At 43.7% G+C, this 22220-nt stretch overlaps 1 protein-coding gene across 3 annotated transcripts in view; it reads left to right on the plus strand.

Annotated features, from left to right (window-relative positions):
• The first annotated feature begins 6631 nt into the window (after positions 1-6631).
• The window catches only part of ABHD12B (abhydrolase domain containing 12B), a 34803-nt gene continuing 19214 nt past the window's right edge, over positions 6632-22220 (plus strand). The window contains exons 1-5 of one of the 3 annotated variants that reach the window (XM_010389465.2): positions 6632-6857; positions 12570-12697; positions 13616-13718; positions 15317-15436; positions 19412-19442. In XM_010389465.2, the coding sequence (XP_010387767.1) occupies positions 6754-6857; positions 12570-12697; positions 13616-13718; positions 15317-15436; positions 19412-19442 (486 nt within the window). In that variant the 5' untranslated portion in view covers positions 6632-6753. The remainder of the gene's footprint in view (positions 6858-12569; positions 12698-13615; positions 13719-15316; positions 15437-19411; positions 19443-22220) is intronic. The other 2 variants (XM_010389466.2, XM_010389467.2) reach the window with 2 other exon arrangements.

Raw genomic sequence — 22220 nt, forward strand, 5'->3', positions numbered from 1 at the left:
ACACCATTCGTACCATCAGGCCAGCCTGTCCAAGTCTCCTGGGGTCTTTGCCTGCTTGTTTAAAAACTAAAGGCCAAGATGAGAAAGTACACTAATTTCAAGCTGTGCTGGGAGCACATATACACTCAGACTTGAGCAGAGGAACTGAGGAAATGAAGCTGCTTCCAGGACCATCTTCGGAGATTCTCTAAACGATGAGGAACAGATTAATTCAAACTGATGGCAGGGATTCAGAAAGCCCAGAATTACAGGCCCGTCATCTTTTAGGACTGAAAGCCAGTTCCTGTTTACTTTATCTACAGCTGTGACTTCTTTCCTGTCTTCACAATTTCTTCATGTGTGCTTCTATTAGCAGGAAGATATTTTTACATCATCTTGCTTATCTTGTATAATAGCTTTTCCTGTCGAACTTCAATAGGCTAAAAATTCGTTGTCATTATTTATCCTAAGGCTGAAGAACTGCACATCTTGGAAACGCACTTACTCTGAATTTATTAGAGGGGCATTTAAAAAAATAAGGAGAAGTCAAGAAAATAAAATAATCCCTGATTGGGAGGCTCTCCCTGCCTCTCTGTCTCCATAATCCTAAACCAGCTGCTGTGTTTCCACATCACAAACATTCAGGCTTGTGTCCACTATGAAGATTGCTTCAGAATTTTCTACCTGGATGTCTGTATATCCAGATATGAGGTGACTGGACACTGTAGGTGGTGGTAAATTCTTCCACCCAGATTACTCATGAAGCAGAAATAATTAGTGCCTACTTAACCTTTGAGTAACTATTTGAATTCTACTATTTTTAAGGGTAAGTGGAAGAACTAGTAACCCAGTTTATAACTACCAGTTGGCCTGACCACCTTTGCCTCAAAGACCTGCCCCTTGGGATGCTGTGATAGTTTTAGTTTCTTGCCAAGAACCAGTGCTATTTGATAGTCTCACCCTGCCTGCTCTTTTGTATAAGTTTAGCCCATGCTGTGCATTGCACCCAGTTGGTACTCAATAAATACTGAATGAATGCAGCTTATCATCCATCATTTGGTCTGTTTCAGTCTCAGTTTCCTCTACGTAAAGTGAGATTATTAGCAAATGAAAACTTATGTATCTTCTAGCTTTAACATTCTATGGGACTCTCTGGATAGCCATTTTTAATTACCTCCTATCTCCAAGGCTGTTTCTAAGCAACACAATAGTACTTCCCTGGAATCCTTGCCTGACCTCTTCAGCCCACACAGGTGTTTCTCACTGGGCCTTCTTATTATCTGGTGGTACCCCTCGGGTTGTTATTTAGCTTTTCATGTATGTAGGTCCTTCCCTTGCAATTAGAGTATAGGCTTCCAAAGCCAGATACTATATAAAATATACAAATACAGACATATCACCCGAAGGCTTAATCTTAATGTTTTCTAGAGGGAATACTGGGCTTCAGAAAACAGAAGAATCAAGATAAATGTCAAGTTTGTGGTTAGGGAAACTTGGTGTATGATGATTCTGTTCTTCAAGATAGGAAATTCTGCAAGTGGTACAGGTCTGGAGAAGGAAGGAGAGCAGATGACTTTAGTGAAGTGCCACATTCTATACCTTTTTCTGGGAGACTCTCAAAGATCATTAAACAAGAAAAGATTTTGAGATACGAAATCTTGGCCAAATGAACGTATTATTACTGTGTTTAGCCCAGAGCTTCCCAAATGATTAAACACAGTGTTGATCTAAAGAAAGAAACTGAGGCAAAATTAACATAGGTGGTGAGTTTATTTGGGCCAAGGTTGAGGAGTGCAGCCTGGGAAACAAAGGAAGTGCAAAGGACGAATAAGGAGAGGGGGCAGTTATAAAAGTTGTTTGCCAGGAATTCTCATTGATTTGTGATTAGCTATACATTGTTGAACTCTAGGGTAGGAGTTACGGTGTCCAGCATGTGGGATTGTTAGGTTAATTTATGGCTACTTGACATCACTCAGTGTAGAGCCACATAGCAAAAGGAGATTACTTAGCTCAAGGGAGGAGTGAGAGGTGGCTGCTGTCACATTTCAATGCCTCACTGCGCCTGATAATTCAAAGGGGCTCACACTTCTCAGATAAAAAGTTTCCTTTATTTCCCAATAGTTTTTAAAATTTTTATTTTATTTTTTTATTGAGACCGAGTCTTGCTCTGACACCCAGGCTGGAGTACAGTGGCATAATCCTGGCTCACTGCAACCTCCGCCTCCTGGGTTCTGGCAATTCTCCCACCTCAGCCTCTCGAGAAGCTGGGATTACAGGCGTGTTTCACCATGCCTGGCCAATTTTTTTATTTTTAGTAGAGATGGAGTTTTGCCATGTTGGCCAGGCTGGTCTTGAACTCTTGACCTCAAGTGATCCGCCTCCTCAGCCTCCAGAAATGCTGGGATTACAGGTGTGAGCCAGTGTGCCTGGCCTCTTTCCCAATGGATTTTGGAAATGCTGGTGTATACAACACAAGAAGAGAAGCAGAGCTAGGAAGGAACCCTGAGAACAGCTAACTTTTGAGGAGTGGCTGGAGGAATTTGGAAAGGAATACTCAGAGAGGTAGGAGGGAATTGTAACTGCTGGGGTGTAATCCCAGCTCAGTTATTCCATAGACATTAGGAAAACCAAGTCTCATGTCTTACTGTAGAACCACAAGGACCCTATGAGCCATGTCTGGGAATGTGGAGAGCTCTTTGGAAGAAACAGTGTACCCAATGTACTCAAGCACTTCCAGTTTCGACTGAAAGGGGCCCATGACATTATCACTTTCTCTTCTCAAAGAAACCACTCCTTTAGCTAAAAGGAAACCCATATTAACACTCTCAATTCTAAGCACCTGAGAATAATCCAACAGCTTCTCTTGAAGCTATAATGAATTGTCTTAAAATCTAATATAGAGGAAGACAATCCAAAATTTTAACAACATAGAAAAATAAATATTCTGAGTGAGTTAGTTACATCATTCTTTCACTATCATCTGAGACTAGACTCAAACTTCCCTTTAATGGTTTATTTCAATCTCAACAATATTAGATTTTAAAAAATTCCTACCTGTGCTTGGAAAGCTGAGAAAGGGTGAAAAAGGTAACATGATGTTTATGCTGGTGGGATTGTATAATGAATGGGGTAGCCACTTTGGAAAACAATTTGGCAGTTCCTCAAAAAATTAAACATAGAGTTACCTATATGACCTAGCAATTTCACTCCTAGCTGTACAATAAAGAGATATGAAAACATATGTCCACACAAAAACTTGTATGCAAATATTTATAACAGCATTATTTACAATAGACAAAAGGTAGAAACAACCCAAATGTCCATCAACTGATGAGTGGATAAGCACAATGTGGTATATCCATACAAAGGAGTATCATTCAGCCACCAAAATGAACGAAATATTCATTGAGATAGCACATGGATGAACCTTGAAAACATTATACTGAGTTAAAGAAGCCAGACACAAAATGCAACGTATTGTTTGATTCATTTATATGAAATGTCCAGAATAGGCAAATGTATAGAGCCAGAAATTACAGTAGTGATTGCTTAGGGCAGGTGAAGGGAAGAATGGTGAGTGCTAATAGGTATAGGATTTCTTTGGTGGGGGTGGTGATAAAAATGTTCTAAAGTTACTGTAAATAGTAGTGATAGATGCACAACTCTGTGAATATACTAAAATTACTGAGTTGTATACTTTAAAATGGTGAATTTATAGTGTGTGAATTATATATCTCAATAACGCTTTATTTAAAATAAAAGAAAACACAAGGGTGATGCATACTTTCTTTTCAAGATATCTAGTTCTTCAACACCCAACTGCCTTATTACCAGCAGTTTACCTTCACAGCTGTGCAGCAGCTGAGAGGTGGTCGGTCTTATTCCCCATTCCCTGTTTTTCCAGAATAATTTTAGGTGGTCAAATTAATCTATCTCCAATCTAGATTTATTTTTCTGCTAGTGCAAATAACATTCAACTGTTGGTTTCTGATGTATTTGTACCATCAGCTTTGTCTTAACATGTATACAACATGACATAGGACATGTTCATTTATACAGTTTATCTGTACATTTCTTAGGTCACTTTTCTAAAAGTCAGGTTTGTTGAGGTATAATTCGTATTCAGTTAAATTCACCTGTGAGTTATATGCATTTTGGTGGATATTTATAGTAACCACCACCACACTTGAGATGTTGACTATTTCCATCACTCTAAAATGTCTCTTCACACCCCTTTGTAGTCACCCTTCCCTCCCCATCTCCAGTCTCTGCCATCCCCTGATCTAATCTCTACCCTTAAGACACTTTTCATTTCCTGTTCTGTGTTCTCATGGTTCATCCTGAGGTGAATCTCTACCAGCTGGGATCCTGGTTTGTATCCCTACGGTGCCCAATGTGGTACCTGGCACCTAAAAGGTGCTCAGTAAATGAGTGCTCGATAAATGAATGAATATTTTGTTTTTCAGGTTCTATCAAATCATATTGGAGACTTTGTTCTCTGATTTCCAGGATGTGTCATTTGAAAGGGGCTATTTATGTTGGGAAAGGCTTCTTTTAAAGTCTTATGCAACCTTTCAAAAAATGGGCCATAGTGATTTCCAACTTCAGGGATTTTTGCTGAGCATGTCAAACATATCCCTAGACTTGGGGCTTACAACTTTCTTTGTTCGTCTAGCACGTAGATGGAAACATCCTCTCTCAACCTGAGCAAGTAGATGGAAATAGACTCTGGGACCATATGCAGCTGTTCTTCTCTCCTCCTACCTCTTCTCCCCGTCTTTGATGCCTCCATCTCCACATGGCATGGCCCCAGAGTCACATCCAGAGCTTCCCTGAACAAGTTCTGTGAGATTCCAGACCAAGTTTACGAAGAACTCCAGGGGTAGAATCGACATCTGCTTGAAGCTTTCTCATCATGCAGGGTGTGGCTCTGTGAAAACCCACCTGTTGCTGGCTCATCAGTCAGGCTTGGATCCTACTGGTCCTTCCTGAGCTCATTCGTCTTCTATTTTGATGTGTGTGAAGCAGAAACTGGGGCATTCCAGCCAGGTGTGGTGACACAGACCTGTAATCCCAGCACTTTCAGAGGCTGAAGTGGGGGAATTGTTTGAGGCCAGGAGTTTGATACCCTGGGCAACATAGTGAGATCTCATCTCTATACACACATGCACCTCCACGCGTGTGTACGCACACACACACGCACACACACGTGCGTGCGGGTCAGGCATTGTGGTGCATGCTTGTAGTCCCAGCTACTTGGGAGGCTGGAGTGGAGGGATTGCGTGAGCCCAGGAGCTGAAGTGAGTTCAAGTATAGTGAGCTATGACTGCACCACTGTACTCCAAACTCAGTGACAGGATAAGACTCTGACGAAAGAAAGAAAGAAAGAAAGAAAGAAAGAAAGAAAGAAAGAAAGAAAGAAAGGAAGGAAAGGAAAGGAAAGGAAAGGAAAGGAAAGGAAAGGAAAGGAAAGGAAAGGAAAGGAAAGGAAAGGAAAGGAAAGGAAAGGAAAGGAAAGGAAAGGAAAGGAAAGGAAAGGAAAGGAAAGGAAAGGAAAGGGAAAATAAACATTTCCAGAGCAAGTATAAGAGTATAACAGGCAGTGAACAAAATCCCCCTTTGCCCTGACAGTTCCATGAAATGAACTAGTCCTCAAAGAAAACTGCCCTTTCTTGAGAAGCGTGGGTATTTTCCTCCAGACCATCCTACTATCTTCAAGCAGATGGGTTTCCAGGCACTTTCTGGCGCTGACAGCCCCCTGCTGTGCCCTCTGAACACAGACACTACAAAAAAACTCATTTCACCTCTTAAGATTTGCACCTTGCCTCCAAAATGAAGCCTTGATGCTGGCATCCGAATGTATCCAAATAAAACCTCATTCCCTTTCTTCCTCCTTTGTCTCCACATGTGCATGCTGCGGCTTCCCTAGAGCAGCTGTGGTAGACAGTTCCTGCTCCTAGGAGACAGCTGCACATTGTAAACATGCACCAAGATGTACACCTGTACCAAGGTCAAAGTTTCAAGGTGTGAACTCCTTGGTACAATGGTGAGGTTTTGTTACATGCTGGTACGTAAACAAAATACCAAAAAGGTCTTAATTTTTTGCTACATAGAATAATTGTGTTCATAACCCCACGTGGACAGACAAATCATTAGTTAAAGGGAGCCAAAGAAATTATTTCTATAGTAAGGGTGACAGGGTGGAGGCTGTGAGGATGTTGGGGGTGGATGGGGAATTGGAGACAGGGAGGCTTCAGAAAAAGAGAAAAAGAAAAAAGTGGGATCTAAGTAGGGGAAAACTTATAGTCTTCATGAAAATCAAAAGCTGTGGCTGTCAAACTTTTGTGTTAGTAGTACCATGGTAAAAACATATTTTACTGCGTTGTGCGCGCCTCCCGCCCGTGCGCACACACAGATGTATAATGGAAATCAATCTAAAATAAAATGTTGCATAGCTAGCTATAAGCGTAGGATCTCTCTCTCTCTCTCTCTCTCTCTCTCTCTCTCTCTCTCTCTCTCTCTCTCTCTCTCTCGCTCTGTATGTGCGCGCGCGCGCGCGCTAGCGCGTGTGTGTGTGTGTCTGTGTGTGGACGCGAACAGCAGGCGGATCCGGGGGAAGCGCACCCTCGGGCTGCGTCTCCCGCGTCGCACCAGCCGGCCTGACCGCGCGTGGGAGGAGGGCGGGCGTGATGCCGCCGGGGCGGGAAGGTCGCAGGCGGCTGCTCCGGGCTGCAGCTCCTGCTGCGGTGGTGGCGACTCTGGACACTGCACGGGATGGACGCGCAGGACTGCCAGGCGGCCGCGACGCTCCAGCCGCCCGGGCCCCCAGCCCATGGCTGCGTGGCCGCCTGGTGGGACATGGTCGACCGCAACCTGCGGTGAGTACGCGCCAGGTCCACCTCTGGCCGTGCCCCGACGGCTCGGGCTGCGCGGGAATGGGGCAGGGGGCGAGGGCGCGGCTGAGGCCGTAATCCCCTCTGCTGGCCCGGGCCCAAGGCCCGGCATTGTGGCTCCCCGGGGACCTCGGCAGCCACCTGAGAACTCTAGGGCTCTTTGATTGCCCTCACTATCCTCAGCCTCAGTCCCAACCTGGACCAGCAATACTCTCAGGTTTGGTTTTTCAGGAAGTATAACTTTTGGGGACTTCTGAAATACAGATGCCAGGGAGATGGCTGGATTCCTATACCAATCTCTATTATCTGACCATTTCGCTAACACACAAGATGGATCTGAATGACACTAGTAATAGTGACAATAGTAATATATGTTGTAATCTTGGACAGGGTTCTCTTAGGTCAAGGGCCTATCTGTGTAGGTGGGAAAGGATGAGAAAATCCCTGCCTGGTTCCCTGAGTGTGAACTCCCTGGCATGTATTTAAAGAACACACCTCCAGTATACTAAAGACATATATAGTGTGTTGAAACCATAACTTGGTATTACCTGTACCAAGTTCTTACGTTGTTTAAATCTGAAATATATCAGTGGGTGTTTTGGTTTTTGTTTCCGTTTTCTTCCTCCCATGGATCCTCGGTTTAAACAGTAATCTTAAATTACTGGAATCCACCAGCAACATATTGCCAATCTTGTTCACACTGAAGCTAGGTATTGATTGGGGATCCTAGACCCAGGATATGTGGGTATTTCATTTAGTTTTTTTGGTGTGGGACGGTATTGGCATTTTTACTTCCCTCTTTCTATTCCTTTTGTTTAATTTGTGCTGATTATAAAATATCCAAAAATTATATCCAGACACAGGAGACCTCACTTTGGAGTGCCCAGAGTGATGATGACAAACAGGGATCTTTTCTCTCTTTCTCTCTTTTTTTTTTTTGTTTTTTTGAGGGTTTCACTCTGTTGCCCAGGCTGGAGTGCAGTGGCACAATCTTGGCTCATTCCCAGGGCTTAAGCGATCCTCCCAGGTCAGCCTCCCCAGTAGCTGGGACTACAGGTGCCCGCTACCACACCGAGCTAATTTTTGTATTTTTTGTAGATACAGGTTTTCACTGCATTGCCCAGGTTGGTCTCAAACTCCTGGAGCTCACAGGTTCCACCTGCCTTGGCACCCCAAAGTGTTGGGATTACAGGTGTGAGCCACTGCACCTGGCCTCTTTTCTCTTCTATTCCTTTTTATTCTTGTTGCAGACAACAGAGTGCTGGCAGCTCTGCAGGGGCCCAGTCACCTAGAACCCATGCCTTTCAGCTCTGTGTTGGATCTGAACATCCTGGCAGAATGTCCTGATTGCACTTGTCAAACTGCATATTAACAGGACTTCTCTCCCAGAGGTGGGGATTCTGGGAAAGTTGACATCTAATGTTTCTCACTTTGACGATCTCTGTGGAATTGATGGCTCATTATTTAACATTTGTTTGGCAGTAAATGGCATTTGTTAGGCAGAGAATCAAAGTTGCACTTCACACTCATAGAGAGTAACCCACTTTGCTGATAATGGAGTGGGAGCTGGGGAGTTGGGGACTATCTATTACTTGCCTTACTAACTGGTGAAAAAAGTCTCAAGAGACACTTCCTGAAAGAATAAAATACTAGCGCATGTCTTCATCTGAGCAGAAGATTATTGGTTCAATGTAAGATATGCTGAGGCTGAGGCCCAGACCCATTTCCAACATCCCAAGTCCTCTTTGATTCTTGGAGCTGGGTTCCGTTTAGATGAACAAACCTTCATGGAGGGCTTGTCATACCCCTGGCCCTGATTATGGCCCGGGAACTAGTGGGATGTGTTGTGAGACCTAAGAAGAACATTTCGTCATATGATTTTTTCAATGGCCATTTTTTTAATGCCTTGGGAATCTAGTTATGTATATTATAAAAATTTTTATCAAATCCAGTTGCTGCTTAAGGTGGATGGGCCAAGGAGAGTAAGTCTCCACCTTACAACTGGTTTTCTTTAAATTAGAAAAATGGGGCCAGGTGTGGTGGCTCATGCTTGTAATCCCAGCACTTTTGGAGGCCAATGTGGGCAGATCATGAGGTCAGGAGATTGAGACCATCCTGGCTAACACAGTGAAACCCCCTCTCTACTAAAAATACAAAAAATTAGCCAGGCGTGGTGGAACACACCTGTAGTCCCAGCTACTCCGGAGGCAGGAGAATTGCTTGAACCTGGGAGGCGGAGGTTGGAGTGAGCCAAGATCATACCACTGCACTCCAGCCTGGGTGACAGAGCGAGACTCCATCTCAAAAACAAACAAACAAACAAACAAAAAAAACAATAATAATAATAAAAACAAAAGTGGAAAACGTGCTCCAGAAGGAAGCTGGGGGAAACCAAAGGTTTATTTTCCTTCTCATTTCCCCCTATTCCACCCCAAGTCATTACAATCCTAGATAGTGCTCAGGAAATGTCCATGAGTAGGCTGACAAATGTATTCATTCTTTCCACAGTGTTGGTTCTTTATGATCTATCGGACACTATTCTAGTCTTGGTCACACAGCAGTAAATAAAACAGACAAAAGTCCTTGCTCTGTGGAGCTTACATTGATTCATTTGCAATTCTAAGTAAAAAAAAAAGAAAATGAAGTCCTTTCTCTTTCCTCCAAAGCTACCAATAAATGTTGCTTCCGTTTCCCTTACAAAATAAATGCACTTTCTTTCCATTTTCAACCTACGCGTCAATAAATATTTACTGAGCTCAGCCCTGGGCTGGACAGAGTGAAGTGTAAAGGAAGCATTCTATGCCATGTTGTTCTTGCTGTCTGTGGCCTGATAGAGTGGGGAAGATAGGGCTAATAACGGGAAAGCCATCAGAGAACAATTCAAGGCCAGCCGAGGCCACGTTATTATTTGTGGGAGGAAAGACAAGAGGGAGGGGTCACCATGGGATGATGTCTCCAGGAGACTTTGACAAGAAAGAGATACTTCCGTGGCCATGCAGGAAGAGGGTATTTGGTTGGGAGGGTGTCTCCTGGTGGTTGGTGACAAACAAATGTCGACTGAATGAATTGGCACATAGGTTGAAGGTACATGTCTTAATATTTGAAACAGTAAATGTAGTTAGATTTGGGCTTCCCAAAGTTGGTTTGCAGAAACCTCTGAGCATGAGTGATTCACCCTGTAGCAGCTCAGACTCCACCAGCTTCCACCAGCAAGAATCATACAGTTAGGTTCTGAGGCCCCTGCGGGACGCTGTGCGGTTACAGCCGCAGCTGATCAGAGGCCAAGCGAAAGAACACCAAAGCCCCAAGGCGGCCGTTTGATGTGGCCGCTAGTGGGGACTGGGCTGACACTGCATCCTCCGCTCAAATAAAGTCTATTAGCCCCTGGTGACTCTTGATCCCCTACTGATCTAGGGGAAGTCAAATCGACAACCCCTTAGTTAAAAGAAGCTGCTTTGCATTATTGATGCTCGGAGGATCTGGTCACTCTGTTCTCTTCCCGCAGTGCATCTCAGAGAAGTGCCTCGAGCTATTTGAGAGAAGAATTCTGTATGAATTATTCCTTAAAAACAGACACACATTTCCCTCTACTGCCTCTGCTTCCCAAGCAGACCTTCAAAACATAACTTAGCGGGAGACTACCCTGCCTACCTTCAAAAGACAGCTTAGTGGGAGACTAACAGGCAGGGTGGAGGTGAGTGAGGGGAGCTTAGAGGGAAGACAGCAGGAGCCAGCGGCTGGAAGGAGGCACAGTTCAGCCTTGGGTTCAATTCTGTCCATTTGGGCTTGATCTGTGGCTCAAAGTGGCTTCTCTGGGTTTTGATTTCTTATCTCTAAAATCAGAACAACAATGTCCTCTCCTTCCTGCCGCCTTCATGGTGGGGGTGGTGGGGTGCTATTTTAAGGTATTATGAAACAATCATTTTCATTTCTTTCTTTCTGATTTTATGAGTAGGCAATTGCCTGTGTATGATGCATTTGAAAAATCTATCCATTACCCTTAGCCCACATATCTTTTCCACTTCTTGCAGAACTGCTGGAAATTCATCAGAGATTCATTATCTTCTCTCTTTGTGTCTCTTCCAAACACATATAAGTGCTCTGATTTTTAATTCATTAACACTTTGGGGGAGTTAATTTTTTTAGAGGTCTTTCTTTGATGACTTTGTTATCAGAGGGCTCCTGAGAATACAGGAGCAGGAAGGAGGAAAGAAGAAAGGACCCTACCCTGAGAGGGCTAAGGGGCAGAAAGAGATCTTAAAACAAGATTGTCTACCAGCAGAATTTTGCCAGAGGTCAGCCTTGTTCCTGGGGTTCATTTCTGCTTACATGGATGTCACCAGGACTGTGACATCCTGAAGATCCTTATAGGACTATGGGATCAGACAGACCTGGGTATGTGCGGCTCTGCCATTCATTGGCTTGTGACCTTGGAAAGATTAGTTAACTTTCCAGTCTCATTTGCAAAGCAAAGGTAATAATTATCTTCCAAAAATACCTCTGGTCTAGCAGAGAAATCAGGGCAGGGGGAGACAATTTATCAAAAATGCTTTCTAGCCTCTCGACCTTACCATTTGATTATGTTAAACAGTCTTAACAATGACCTCTCACGACATGGAAAGAGACTTACTTAATGGCTAATGTGGGCAAAAACTGGAAGCAGGAGGTGATGACATTGACCTCTTGTATCCCTCATTTCTCTAAGACCCTCACAAGAGAGGTGGCTTGAGACAGAGGTGTCCTTAGTGACTCCTCATGGACAAATCGTCACTTGTGTGCTGACAGCTCCTGATTGGGTGGTTTGTGTCACAGGGAACAATAGCGTAGGCAAGATGTGCATGCGCCCATCCCACTCCCTGACCAAGCTCCAGCCCTGTGCCTCATGGGTCCTTCTCTTCCAGGGACCTCATTTCAGAAGTGGGGTCTTCTAACACTGGTTCATTTCTCCTAAGATGCAGCCAGAATATAGAGGATCTAAGGATTATTCCCTCACTGCCTGAGACTAATGATAAGAATACCTAACACATATAGTGCAGAATTGTGATATAATTAAAAACTGTGGCAGCTGTTAAACTGTCTGAATCCTGTTTACTGGTGACTTTCGGGTCCAGCCTCAGCCTTCTAGGGGCTACAGTAAGGGACCAAACCTGGCTGTGGTGCAAACATCTCCCTTCGCCTCCTGTCCCTGCCATGTCCTGGCTTTTTCAGCTACTGGTCGAGGCCCTGCCTTATTGCTCTCCTTACCTGGTTTCCCCTTAGTCCCAGTCTTGACCTGCCCTATAGATAATTCCATGTCATTGTGTAAAAAGATCTTCTTAAATGCCAACTGACCTGGAATTCCCACTGTTAGTCTCTGAAATTTGGGGGCAGATCACCTGAGGTCAGGAGTTCAAGACCAGCCTGGCCAACATGGTGATACCCTGTCTCTACTACAACAATTAGCCAGGCCTGATGGCGGGTGCCTGTAATGCCAGCTACTCGGGAGGCTCAGGCAGGAGAATTGCTTGAACCTGAGAGGCAGAGGTTGCAGTGAGCTGAGATCATGCCATTGCACTGCAGCCTGGGCAACAAGAGCAAAACTCTCTCAAAAAAAAAAAAAAAAAAAAAAAAAAAAAAAAAAAAAAGCGAAAGAAAAAGAAAAAACCAAGATAAACGGATTAATTTCGAAAACCTTGTGTGTTTCCCAATATCTTGCAGATCTTTTCCACACTCCTGTTCAACGCTCGGACGAAAAATTGCTGCTCTGTATGACAGTTTTACTAGTAAATCCTTAAAAGAACATGTTTTCCCTCCTCTGATAGACATGTTAATTTATTTTAATTTTTGTAAGTATGGACCTTCTATGAATTTGCCTATATATATTTTTTTCCCCAAATAAAGACCTCACTATCCTTAAAGTTGTGACGTAGTGAAAAGACATGTCAGCTGTAAAATTGTGGCTAGACTGAAATGGTCTCAAACTTATTTAATATTGACTTTGAAGTGTAGCAGGAATCCCTGCAAACTGTTGGAAGTAAAGAGAGATGCATGGCCTTGTGGGTGAGGGTTCCATTCAAGAGCTGATTTCAAATTAATTTGTTGTTAATATGGATACCTAACTGCTTACTGTATTCTCTGCCTTTCCCCTTCCTTTTCTTATCCGCATCCCTTAAAGATGAGAGAGAGAGAGAGAGAGAGAGAGAGAGAGAGAGAGAGAGAGAGAGAGAGAGAGAGAGAGAGAGAATGGTGCTGATGTAAGGAATCTATTTTTCCTCTGTTTTTTTTTTTTTTTTTTTCCTACTGAGCTATGTGTTAGTCTATTTAACACAGTCCTTCTAGTTCTCACCTGCTTGCCTCCTGGTGTGTGTGAATTCTGGACATTTCTTGCCTGTTGACTGATGATTAGGTTTCACTGAAGTATCAGAATACTTATTAATTTTTCTTCTAGGCCTTTTTACCTTCTTAGGGGAATGGTCTCCTCTGCTTTTAGCCAGAGACAAGGATAAGGATTGAATAACTCTGTTTCTGTATTACGAGCTACCACACTGATGCTATTTTAAAATCTAGCTTTTAGGTTTTTGTTTTTTGCCCCTCTTCTGCAGGCTAGTCCTAGTTGATAAAATCAAATACTCTGCTAGGAGTTTTAGTGTAGTCGCTTGCAACTTAGAAGCCTGTTAACTTATGTAGGCTAATTCCTTTCTTTGATTGTGATTAAAAGGCATGGAATCTGATTCTTGGAGTTGATAATGATTTTTACTTTCCAGTCAAAGCCCCATTTCTTGTGGATTTAAAGAAACCAGAGTTAAAGATTCCTCACACAGTGAACTTCTACCTGAGAGTTGAACCTGGGGTGATGCTAGGGATCTGGTGAGTGCACAGATGGGACACTGGGTTGCTTGATGGGACAGGTTTTCCTGTTAGGACGCAGAGGAGCAGTGCTGTGTTCCCTGCCCATGGAGAGGTCAGTGCTCCTGGAGGTACCTGGAGGCTGTTTTCTACACCTTCCTCTTCTGTTGATTTGCTTGATTTTGCTTTCTAAGAATTTTGCTTTGGAGTATAGACTTTAAAGTGTTGCCTTGGCTTCTGGCCTCACCCACCCCTTCTGCCTTATTCCATACCACCTTTGCCTTCACGCCCTCAAGTCCAGACACACTGCCCTCCCAGGACACGCTCTGCCCTCAAGGCTTCCTTCTATTTCTCAGCTCCCCGCCTTCCCTCTTCTTGCCTTGCTGTCTACTTATCTATTGGATCTTACTTCAGTTGGTAATTTTCAGGAAAGCCTTTCCTCACTGCCCATTTTAGGTATGTGCTGTGGTGGCCACCCATGCCTGTCCCTTTTGACAATTATTCCCATTGTCATGAAATAAATGTTTGTGTGATGATTTGGTTAATATTTGTCTTCCTTACAAAACTATAACTTCAGCAGGTGATAGACTTTGTTGGTGGGTTTTCATTGCTTAGCACAATGCTTGGCACATAAAGGACATTCAGTAAATATGTCAGATGAGGTCATGAACATTCTATTGTCTTACAATGCTAACCTTAACATTTCTTCTGTTTAGTTGTAATACTCATTCTTGGCTGCCAAGTTTCCAGTGATCTGTTTTCTATTTCATCTCCCTGAGTTCAAACCTTTGATCATAAAATGTTTAGGAACCAACACATAACTTCTTCCTATTCTGCAGGGTACAGTTCATCCAATAGTGTTGGAATTTAGAAATCGTTTTATTCTTTGCTTTCGCCCCACTGGTCCTTGGTTTGGTGAGTCAGCTATCTCATCAATATCAGCTCATCCAGCAGGCAGCAGTGCCTATATTCTGAGTACAGAGGCCCTGGGGATGATGGCAGACTTTCTGCCCCTAAATGATGGAGAGGACAGAAAATTTGTCACCCTTAGCCAGTTCTCCACAGCCCATGGCGATATGTCATATGGCAGTGTTCACATTTGCAGCATTCGTTGGGTTAACAAAGTGGAGAAAATGGAACTCACGCAGACGTTTAAAATCACAAGGTTACTTGGTTTCTGGAGCAAAATGGTTCAGTATTTTAGTTCTTTTCTCTTACATAAACTGGTTTCTCTTTAAATTATTTCCTACTTGTCTCTTCAGCCAAACTCATGGCAGATGGTAAATATCTATTTTCTTTTACTTGTTTCCCTTTTTTAAAAAACAATTTCAATGTACCTAAGAACAGCAGTCTTGGAAAATTAGCAGGTGCAGAAGTCAGAAGAACTAAAACAGTAAGTCATTAAACGGCGTCTCTGTGCATGGGGACATGGGGTAGGGCAGTAGTGGTTCTCATCATAAGACGTTTTGTGGTGTTAGATTTTTATTTTTACCATGTGCATATATTACTCAGACAAAAAATTAAAATATATGTATATATATCATAAGGAGAGTTTCAGCCTTTGGCAAGGATGGATAATTCCTCTTTCTACATTTGTTTAAACCTCCCTTGCTCTTCAGGCACACAGTCCCCAGCTGCCGGGAGGAAGATGCCAAAGGGAAGGACCGTTGCTGGTATGAAGCAGCCCTTCGCGATGGGAACCCAATCATTGTTTATCTTCACGGCAGTGCAGAACACAGGTCAGTGGCTCTGCTTAAGTATTTTTTTTTTTTTTTCAAGAGATTGAGTGCATTTCAGCCCCACAGGGGAATGAAGAAGGACAGGGCTCTGTTTTTAACTCTGTATGCATGCCTTCACATATTTCTTTTCCTTTGTTGAAATCTGATGGTGTTCTGGCAATAAGCTTCACTTGAAAAGATTGTTCTATATATAGAATAATGTGGATCCCTAACTAAGAAGGAGAAAAGAATAACTCTTCCAAAAGTTGGATGTTGATTTCAAAGAAAGTGATGATTCTTTTGCTCCCTAAGAGTGTCTGAAATGATGGATTTAACCCATGAATGATGGGAAAGGGAATAGGCACGCATTATGGGGGAGAGGAAGAGCCATCTCCAGATCAGAGATTTTTCAGAACACTACAGGGGAGAGTCCTTTATTTAACTTTAATGTTACTAGCTGAAAATATGACTTCTTAAGAGAGGTCACATGGAATTCTGACCACAGGTACTGGGGACCGTCTGACTAATTCTAATCTAGAATAGCCATACCTCAGCCCATTCTCTGTAGTCCCAACCTCGCTTTGTAATAAAGAACACCTCCCAGGAGTCTGGCTCCCCTTGTGATGTGCTGTCAGAGCCCTTCTGGGCCTGTGTAATTATGCTGGGTGATGATCACCCGCTGTGACTGTGCCCCTTCAGCTTGGGGCAGGGGCGATGTGCCTCAGAAACCCACAGATCTCCTCCACATGGGGAGGAGCACCTGCCTGTGACTCCCTTCCTCCTCGTCTTTTTCTGGCAGGTGACTCGCCTTTCTCAAGACTCGCCTTTTCTCAAGAGACTTTCTTGATGTGTACATTTTACAGCCACATTTACTGAAATTTCCTGTGAAACCCAGCATTTTTTTTTTTGAGACAGAGTCTGACTCTGTCACCCAGGCTGGAGTGCACTGGCACAATCTTGGCTCATGGCAAGCTCCACTTCCCGGGTTCACACCATTCTCCTACCTCAGCCTCCTAAGTGGCTGGGACTACGCTGGAGGCGCCCGCCACCATGCTGGGCTAAGTTTTTGTATTTTTAGTGGAGATGGGGTTTCACTGTGTTAGCCAGGATGGTTTCGATCTCCTGACCTCGTGATCTGCCCGCCTCGGCCTCCCAAAGTGCTGGGATTACAGGCATGAGTCACCGCGCCAGGCCCGAAACCCAGCATTTTTACATAGTTTTTTTTTTTTTTTTTTTTTGAGACGGAGTCTCGCTCTGTCGCCCGGGCTGGAGTGCAGTGGCCGGATCTCAGCTCACTGCAAGCTCCGCCTCCCGGGTTTACGCCATTCTCCTGCCTCAGCCTCCCAAGTAGCTGGGACTACAGGCGCCCGCCACCTCGCCCGGCTAGTTTTTTTTTTTTGTATTTTTTAGTAGAGACGGGGTTTCACCATGTTAGCCAGGATGGTCTCGATCTCCTGACCTCGTGATCCGCCCGTCTCGGCCTCCCAAAGTGCTGGGATTACAGGCTTGAGCCACCGCGCCCGGCCCATTTTTACATAGTTTAACTTTGTATTGATTTTGTAAACTTGGGCATGATGTTACAATGTATTTATTTAAAGGACCTTGTGGACCACACAGCATGTCTGCCCCTCTGTGTAAATCCATAAGTGCCCTCAATGAGCCCAGATTTCCTGGCTCTGGGATCAGACACAGCTTGCTTTTGTTCTCTGTCCAGAAGTATCAGCTTTCTATCTGCAGTCCTGAGCTGCAAGTAAGGAGTACCAGACAGTACTCTCCTCAAATGGGAGATTACAGGGAACCTGTCGAGGCATCAAAAACAGTGGCTCTAGACTGGAGATCCGTGGAAGCCCCAGAAGGCCCATGAACTCCTCTCCACAATTGTACATAAAATTTGAAATATGGGTACATTTTTTCTTGGGAAATGGGTTCATAGCCTTAACTAGAAGTTCAACAGGCTCCATTACATATACATACATATACATACATACATTACATATACATACATATACATACATATACACACATACATTACATATACATACATATACATACATTCTTAGAGCCAATGTAATGGCTCTAAGATAGAACTCAAATAAATGACTTTTAAGAATTCTCTGCCTTTTGATGAGTAGTTGCCAGGGCTTGGCGGGTTAGGGAGGAAGGAATAGGCAGAGCACAGAGGATTTCTAGGGCAGTGGAAATCTTCTGGATGACACTACAATGGTGGATACATGTCGTTATACATTGGTCAAAATCCATAGAATATCCAACACCAAGAGTGAACCCCAATGTAAACTAGGCAATTTGGATGATAATAATGTATCCATGTAGGTTAACTGATTGGAACAAGTGTCCCACTGTGGTGCTTTGGATGTTTATAGGGAGAGAAGGTTGTGTGTGAATGAGGACAGGGGTTATATGGGAACTCTGCATTTTGTGTTCAATTTTGTGGTGAACCTAAAACTGTTTTAAAAATAAATTTTATTAATTTCTAAAAAAAAAAAAAAAAGAAAAAAGAAACAGGTCACAAAGACCATCAGTCTTCTTCCTGAAAATACAGGTCCAATCTTATTCTGACTAATGTTACACAGAAACCTCAGTCACAATAAAGACTACAACTACTAACTTCTTATTCACAAACTTAAAATAACATCTACAATACAATTAAATTTAAAACTTCTGGAAAGAACCTTGTACTTCATCATAATAAAATCGAATTTGTGAGCTGGGCATGGTGGCTGACGCCTGTAATCCCAGCACTTTGGGAGGCCGAGGCGAGTGGATTATGAGGTCAGCAGTTCAAGACCAACCTGACCAAGATGATGAAACCCCGTCTCTACTAAAAATACAAAAATTAGCCAGGCATGGTGGCAGGCACCTGTAATCTCAGCTACTTGGGAGGCTGAGGCAGGAGAATCGCTTGAACCTGGGAGGCAGAGGTTGCAGTGAGCCAAGATCATGCCACTGCATTTCAGCCTGGGTGACAGAGTGAGACTCTGTCTCAAGAAAATAAAATAAAATAAAATAAAATAAAATAAAATAAAATAAAATAAAATAAAATAAATAAAATCGAATTTGTGGTTGCATTCGTATGGCAACATAATAAAATTCTCTGTCTTTTGAATGATCTTTGAAGCTTGCTTATTAATGTGGTTAACATAAAGCAGACCATTTTTGGGGAAAAATAATTTCGGTGCCTACAGGGCTGTGAGCCTCTCCCCTTCACTTCGTCTTGCACTTAAATGGCAGAGTGGACAGGGTATAGGCAAATCGTAGTCTAGTGCAGCCTGATGACATCATCCCTTGTTCTGAAAGTCACTTTCTGGAAACTATTTTCCTTTAGCTTCTAAGAGTATTCTTAGAAATAAGTTTTACTGTGGCCGGGCGCGGTGGCTCAAGCCTGTAATCCCAGCACTTTGGGAGGCCGAGGCGGGCGGATCACGAGGTCAGGAGATCGAGACCCTCCTGGCTAACACGGTGAAACCCCGTCTCTACTAAAAATACAAAAAACTAGCCGGGCGAGGTGGCGGGCGCCTGTAGTCCCAGCTACTCGGAGGCTGAGGCGGGAGAATGGCGGGAACCCGGGAGGCGGAGCTTGCAGTGAGCTGAGATCCGGCCACTGCACTCCAGCCTGGGCGACACAGCGAGACTCCGTCTCAAAAAAAAAAAAAAAAAAGAAATAAGTTTTACTGTGTAGAAGTGAAAAAAGGTGGATTATCAGCAGTTCATCAAATGCTTGTATTGAGAAGCGCTACAAAGATCTGGCCAGACCTCACCGAGAGGAACGCCGGCCCAGTGGGGAGCCATCGATCATTCACCCTGACACATCTGAGCTGGCTGTGACACCAGAAAGCATTTCCCCTTCTCCTAGTTATTTATTCCTCCAACCTGAAAGAGAAAGGCGTGAGATCAGACACCAGCAGCAGGACAGTGATTTTTATTGAACTTGTCAACATCACTCCTAATTCTTGCTTTTTTTTTAAACTTCCTTTACAGGGCAGCTTCTCACAGACTGAAGCTGGTAAAGGTATGTCTGAAGAGGCCTCAAAGCACCCATTTCATAAGTCCTCATGAATGCTGTTTGATAGTCATAAGATTTTCCTCAAGCCCTCCGTGTGGTTGTCTTTTGAGAGGTCTCCAGGGTACTGGTCAGGGTGGGTTGTGGTGTCTGGGGCTCAAAGTCCCATCGGTGGACTTCTGCTCCTACACTGATCAAAACAGAACTGAGCTTCTCTAGGTCCCAAAGTACCTTCGTGAACTTCATAATCTCCTTGCCAAATGGAGGCGAAGACATTTTTATTTGCTTTCTCTGAGGGCTGGGGGATGGGTTGAGAGAGTTTTGTTGTTGTTGCTGTTGTTTTTGAGATTCTGTTGCCCAGGCTGGAGTGCAGTGGCGCGATCTCCACTTGCTGCAACCTCCGCCTCCCAGGCCCAAGTGATTCTCCTGCCTCAGCCTCCAGAGTAGCTGGGATTACAGGCGCCAACCACCACACCCGGCCAATTTTGTATTTTTTAGTAGAGACAGCGTTTCACCATGTTGGCCAGGCTGGTCTCGAACTCGTGACCTCAGGTGATCCACCCACCTCGGCCTCCCAAAGTGCTGGGATTACAGGCGTGAGCCACCTCACCCGGCTGACATTTTTATTTGCTTTCTCTGAGGGCTGGAGGATGGGTTGAGAGAGTATTATTAAGGTGCAAAACGGTCACTCCTTTTAAAAGAAGCAACCTTTTTAGTTTCTAGTGGTTATAGGCTAAAGACACAGAATGTCTGTTCTTAAAAGTCATTCAAGGCTGGGTGCAGTGGTTCATGCCTGTAATCCCAACACTTTGGGAGGCTGAGACCGGGAGTTCAAGACCAAGGTCTCAACTTCATGAGACCCTATCTCTACAAAAAAATTTAAAATTCACTGGATGTGGTGGTACTTGCCTGCAATTCCAGCTACTCAGGAGGCTGAGGTGAGAGGATTGCTCGAGACTGGGAATTTGAGGCTGCAATAAGCTAGGATTGTGCCACCACACTGCAGCCTGAACGACAGAGTGAGGAGACCCTGACTCAAAAAAAGAAAAAAAAGTCATTGAAACCCTGGCTTCAGCCCATGTAAGGCTTTGTAGAGTAGCATGGTGGCCACACTTGCTCTCCTCACTCCCTGCTGCATGACTCTGGCTTGTTGGGACAGCCCCTGTGTTTCCAGGTATGCAGAAGATGGCAGGCTTTCCACTTAGCCATATTTGCCTCAGAACTGGTTGAGCAAGCTGCCTGTTTATCCTCTTCCACCCTCTGGTTAGGTAATCTCCGCTGCAGGTGACCGGCTGTTGACCACAGGGACTTGGTCTCTCCTCCCACATGCTGGCTCCCACCTCGGAGTTCTTTCCTGGTCAAACAATATTAGTGGGGCCCAGAATCCTGGCAGTACCAGTATCTCCAGTGCTTTCTTCATCCTCCCTCCCCTGTGCAGACAGGAAGCTCCTCTCCTGTCCCCTCCCCTCATCCCCTTGTGGAGCAGCAGGGGCCTGGGTGCAGCGTTACCCAGGAGGACCATGTTTATTCATTTTTAGTTTTGCTTTCTCCTCTGCACCCTGCCCTTTGCATTCCCCACATGGAATGCGGTAAAGCTGGTGCCCATGAGGATGTGCGTGCTTTTCCCCTCCCACTCAGATCTGTCTCAGTGTTCCCAGAAAGGAGAAGAGCTGTGGGTGTGAAATGCAGACAGGTGATCCTTGTGGTAGTTAGGATGGGTGGGGGAGGAGAACGGCTGGTATGGCAGGACTTTGCCCCCAGGCAGATTGTGGGTAGCAAATGCCACTGTCATCATTCCCCAACAGAACCAAACTTCCTTAGCCCTTCCTTCCCTCCTCTGGAGAGGAGATTTAAAAAAAAATAAATTTTCATTATTAAATTTTCGTTCATTCATGTATTCATCACGGCAACAGACTAATACAGCTATTTTTATTTATTTGCATTCCCACCTAGTTTTTATTTCTCTTTATAAAAAGCTTTTGTTACTATGATTGTATCTATATGCACTTTTATGTTGTGCTTTTTACTTCAAACTATTTTGTAGACATTCTTCCATGTTTTCACAGTCATGATAGTTATCCAGTTTAAAGGCTATATCATTCTCAGTTATATTTATAAGCAATTGTTTACTTAACTATTCTACTGCTGTTGTATATAAGATTTTTTTTTCTCCCTGCATTTGTTTTAACTAGTATTGTTTCAGAAAACTATAAGCACCTAGCTTTTTCTTCTTTCGTGTCTTTTTTCTAGAGGTGAATTCTCAGGAGTAGGGTGTGCTGCTGGTATTGTTCTTGGATTGTGTTGCCTAGTGGTCCTTCAACACGTGCTGCAACACACATGGATATTCCCATTTTCCTGGATGCTTAGCCGCCATGTGCCTTGGCTAACTTTTTTGGAGGGAATGTAACAGATATGTAAGAGCTACATTTAGCTCCTCATTATTAGTTCAATTTGTATTTACAAGTTCCTAATGAGGTTTTGCCACCGGATCTAAAATGCAGTAGGAGAAGCACAGTATTTGGACAGAGGAAGACCCAGGAGTGAATCTTCGTTCTAATTCTAGCGAATTGGACGATCTAAAATAAGTTACTTAAACTCCACAAGACTCAGTTTATCTGTAAAATGGGGATAATGTCTACTTTACAGTACAGTTGTGAGGATTAAATAAAGTTTCAAAAGTGTCGGCACAGTAAAATTTTGTCCTTTTTTATCTCTCTTTATCTATCATTGTATTTCTTCTTATTTATTTATTTATTTATTTATTTATTTATTTATTTATTGTTTTTT

The sequence above is a fragment of the Rhinopithecus roxellana genome, chromosome 5, assembly GCF_007565055.1.
Source record: "Rhinopithecus roxellana isolate Shanxi Qingling chromosome 5, ASM756505v1, whole genome shotgun sequence".
Classification (NCBI taxonomy): Eukaryota; Metazoa; Chordata; class Mammalia; order Primates; family Cercopithecidae; genus Rhinopithecus; species Rhinopithecus roxellana.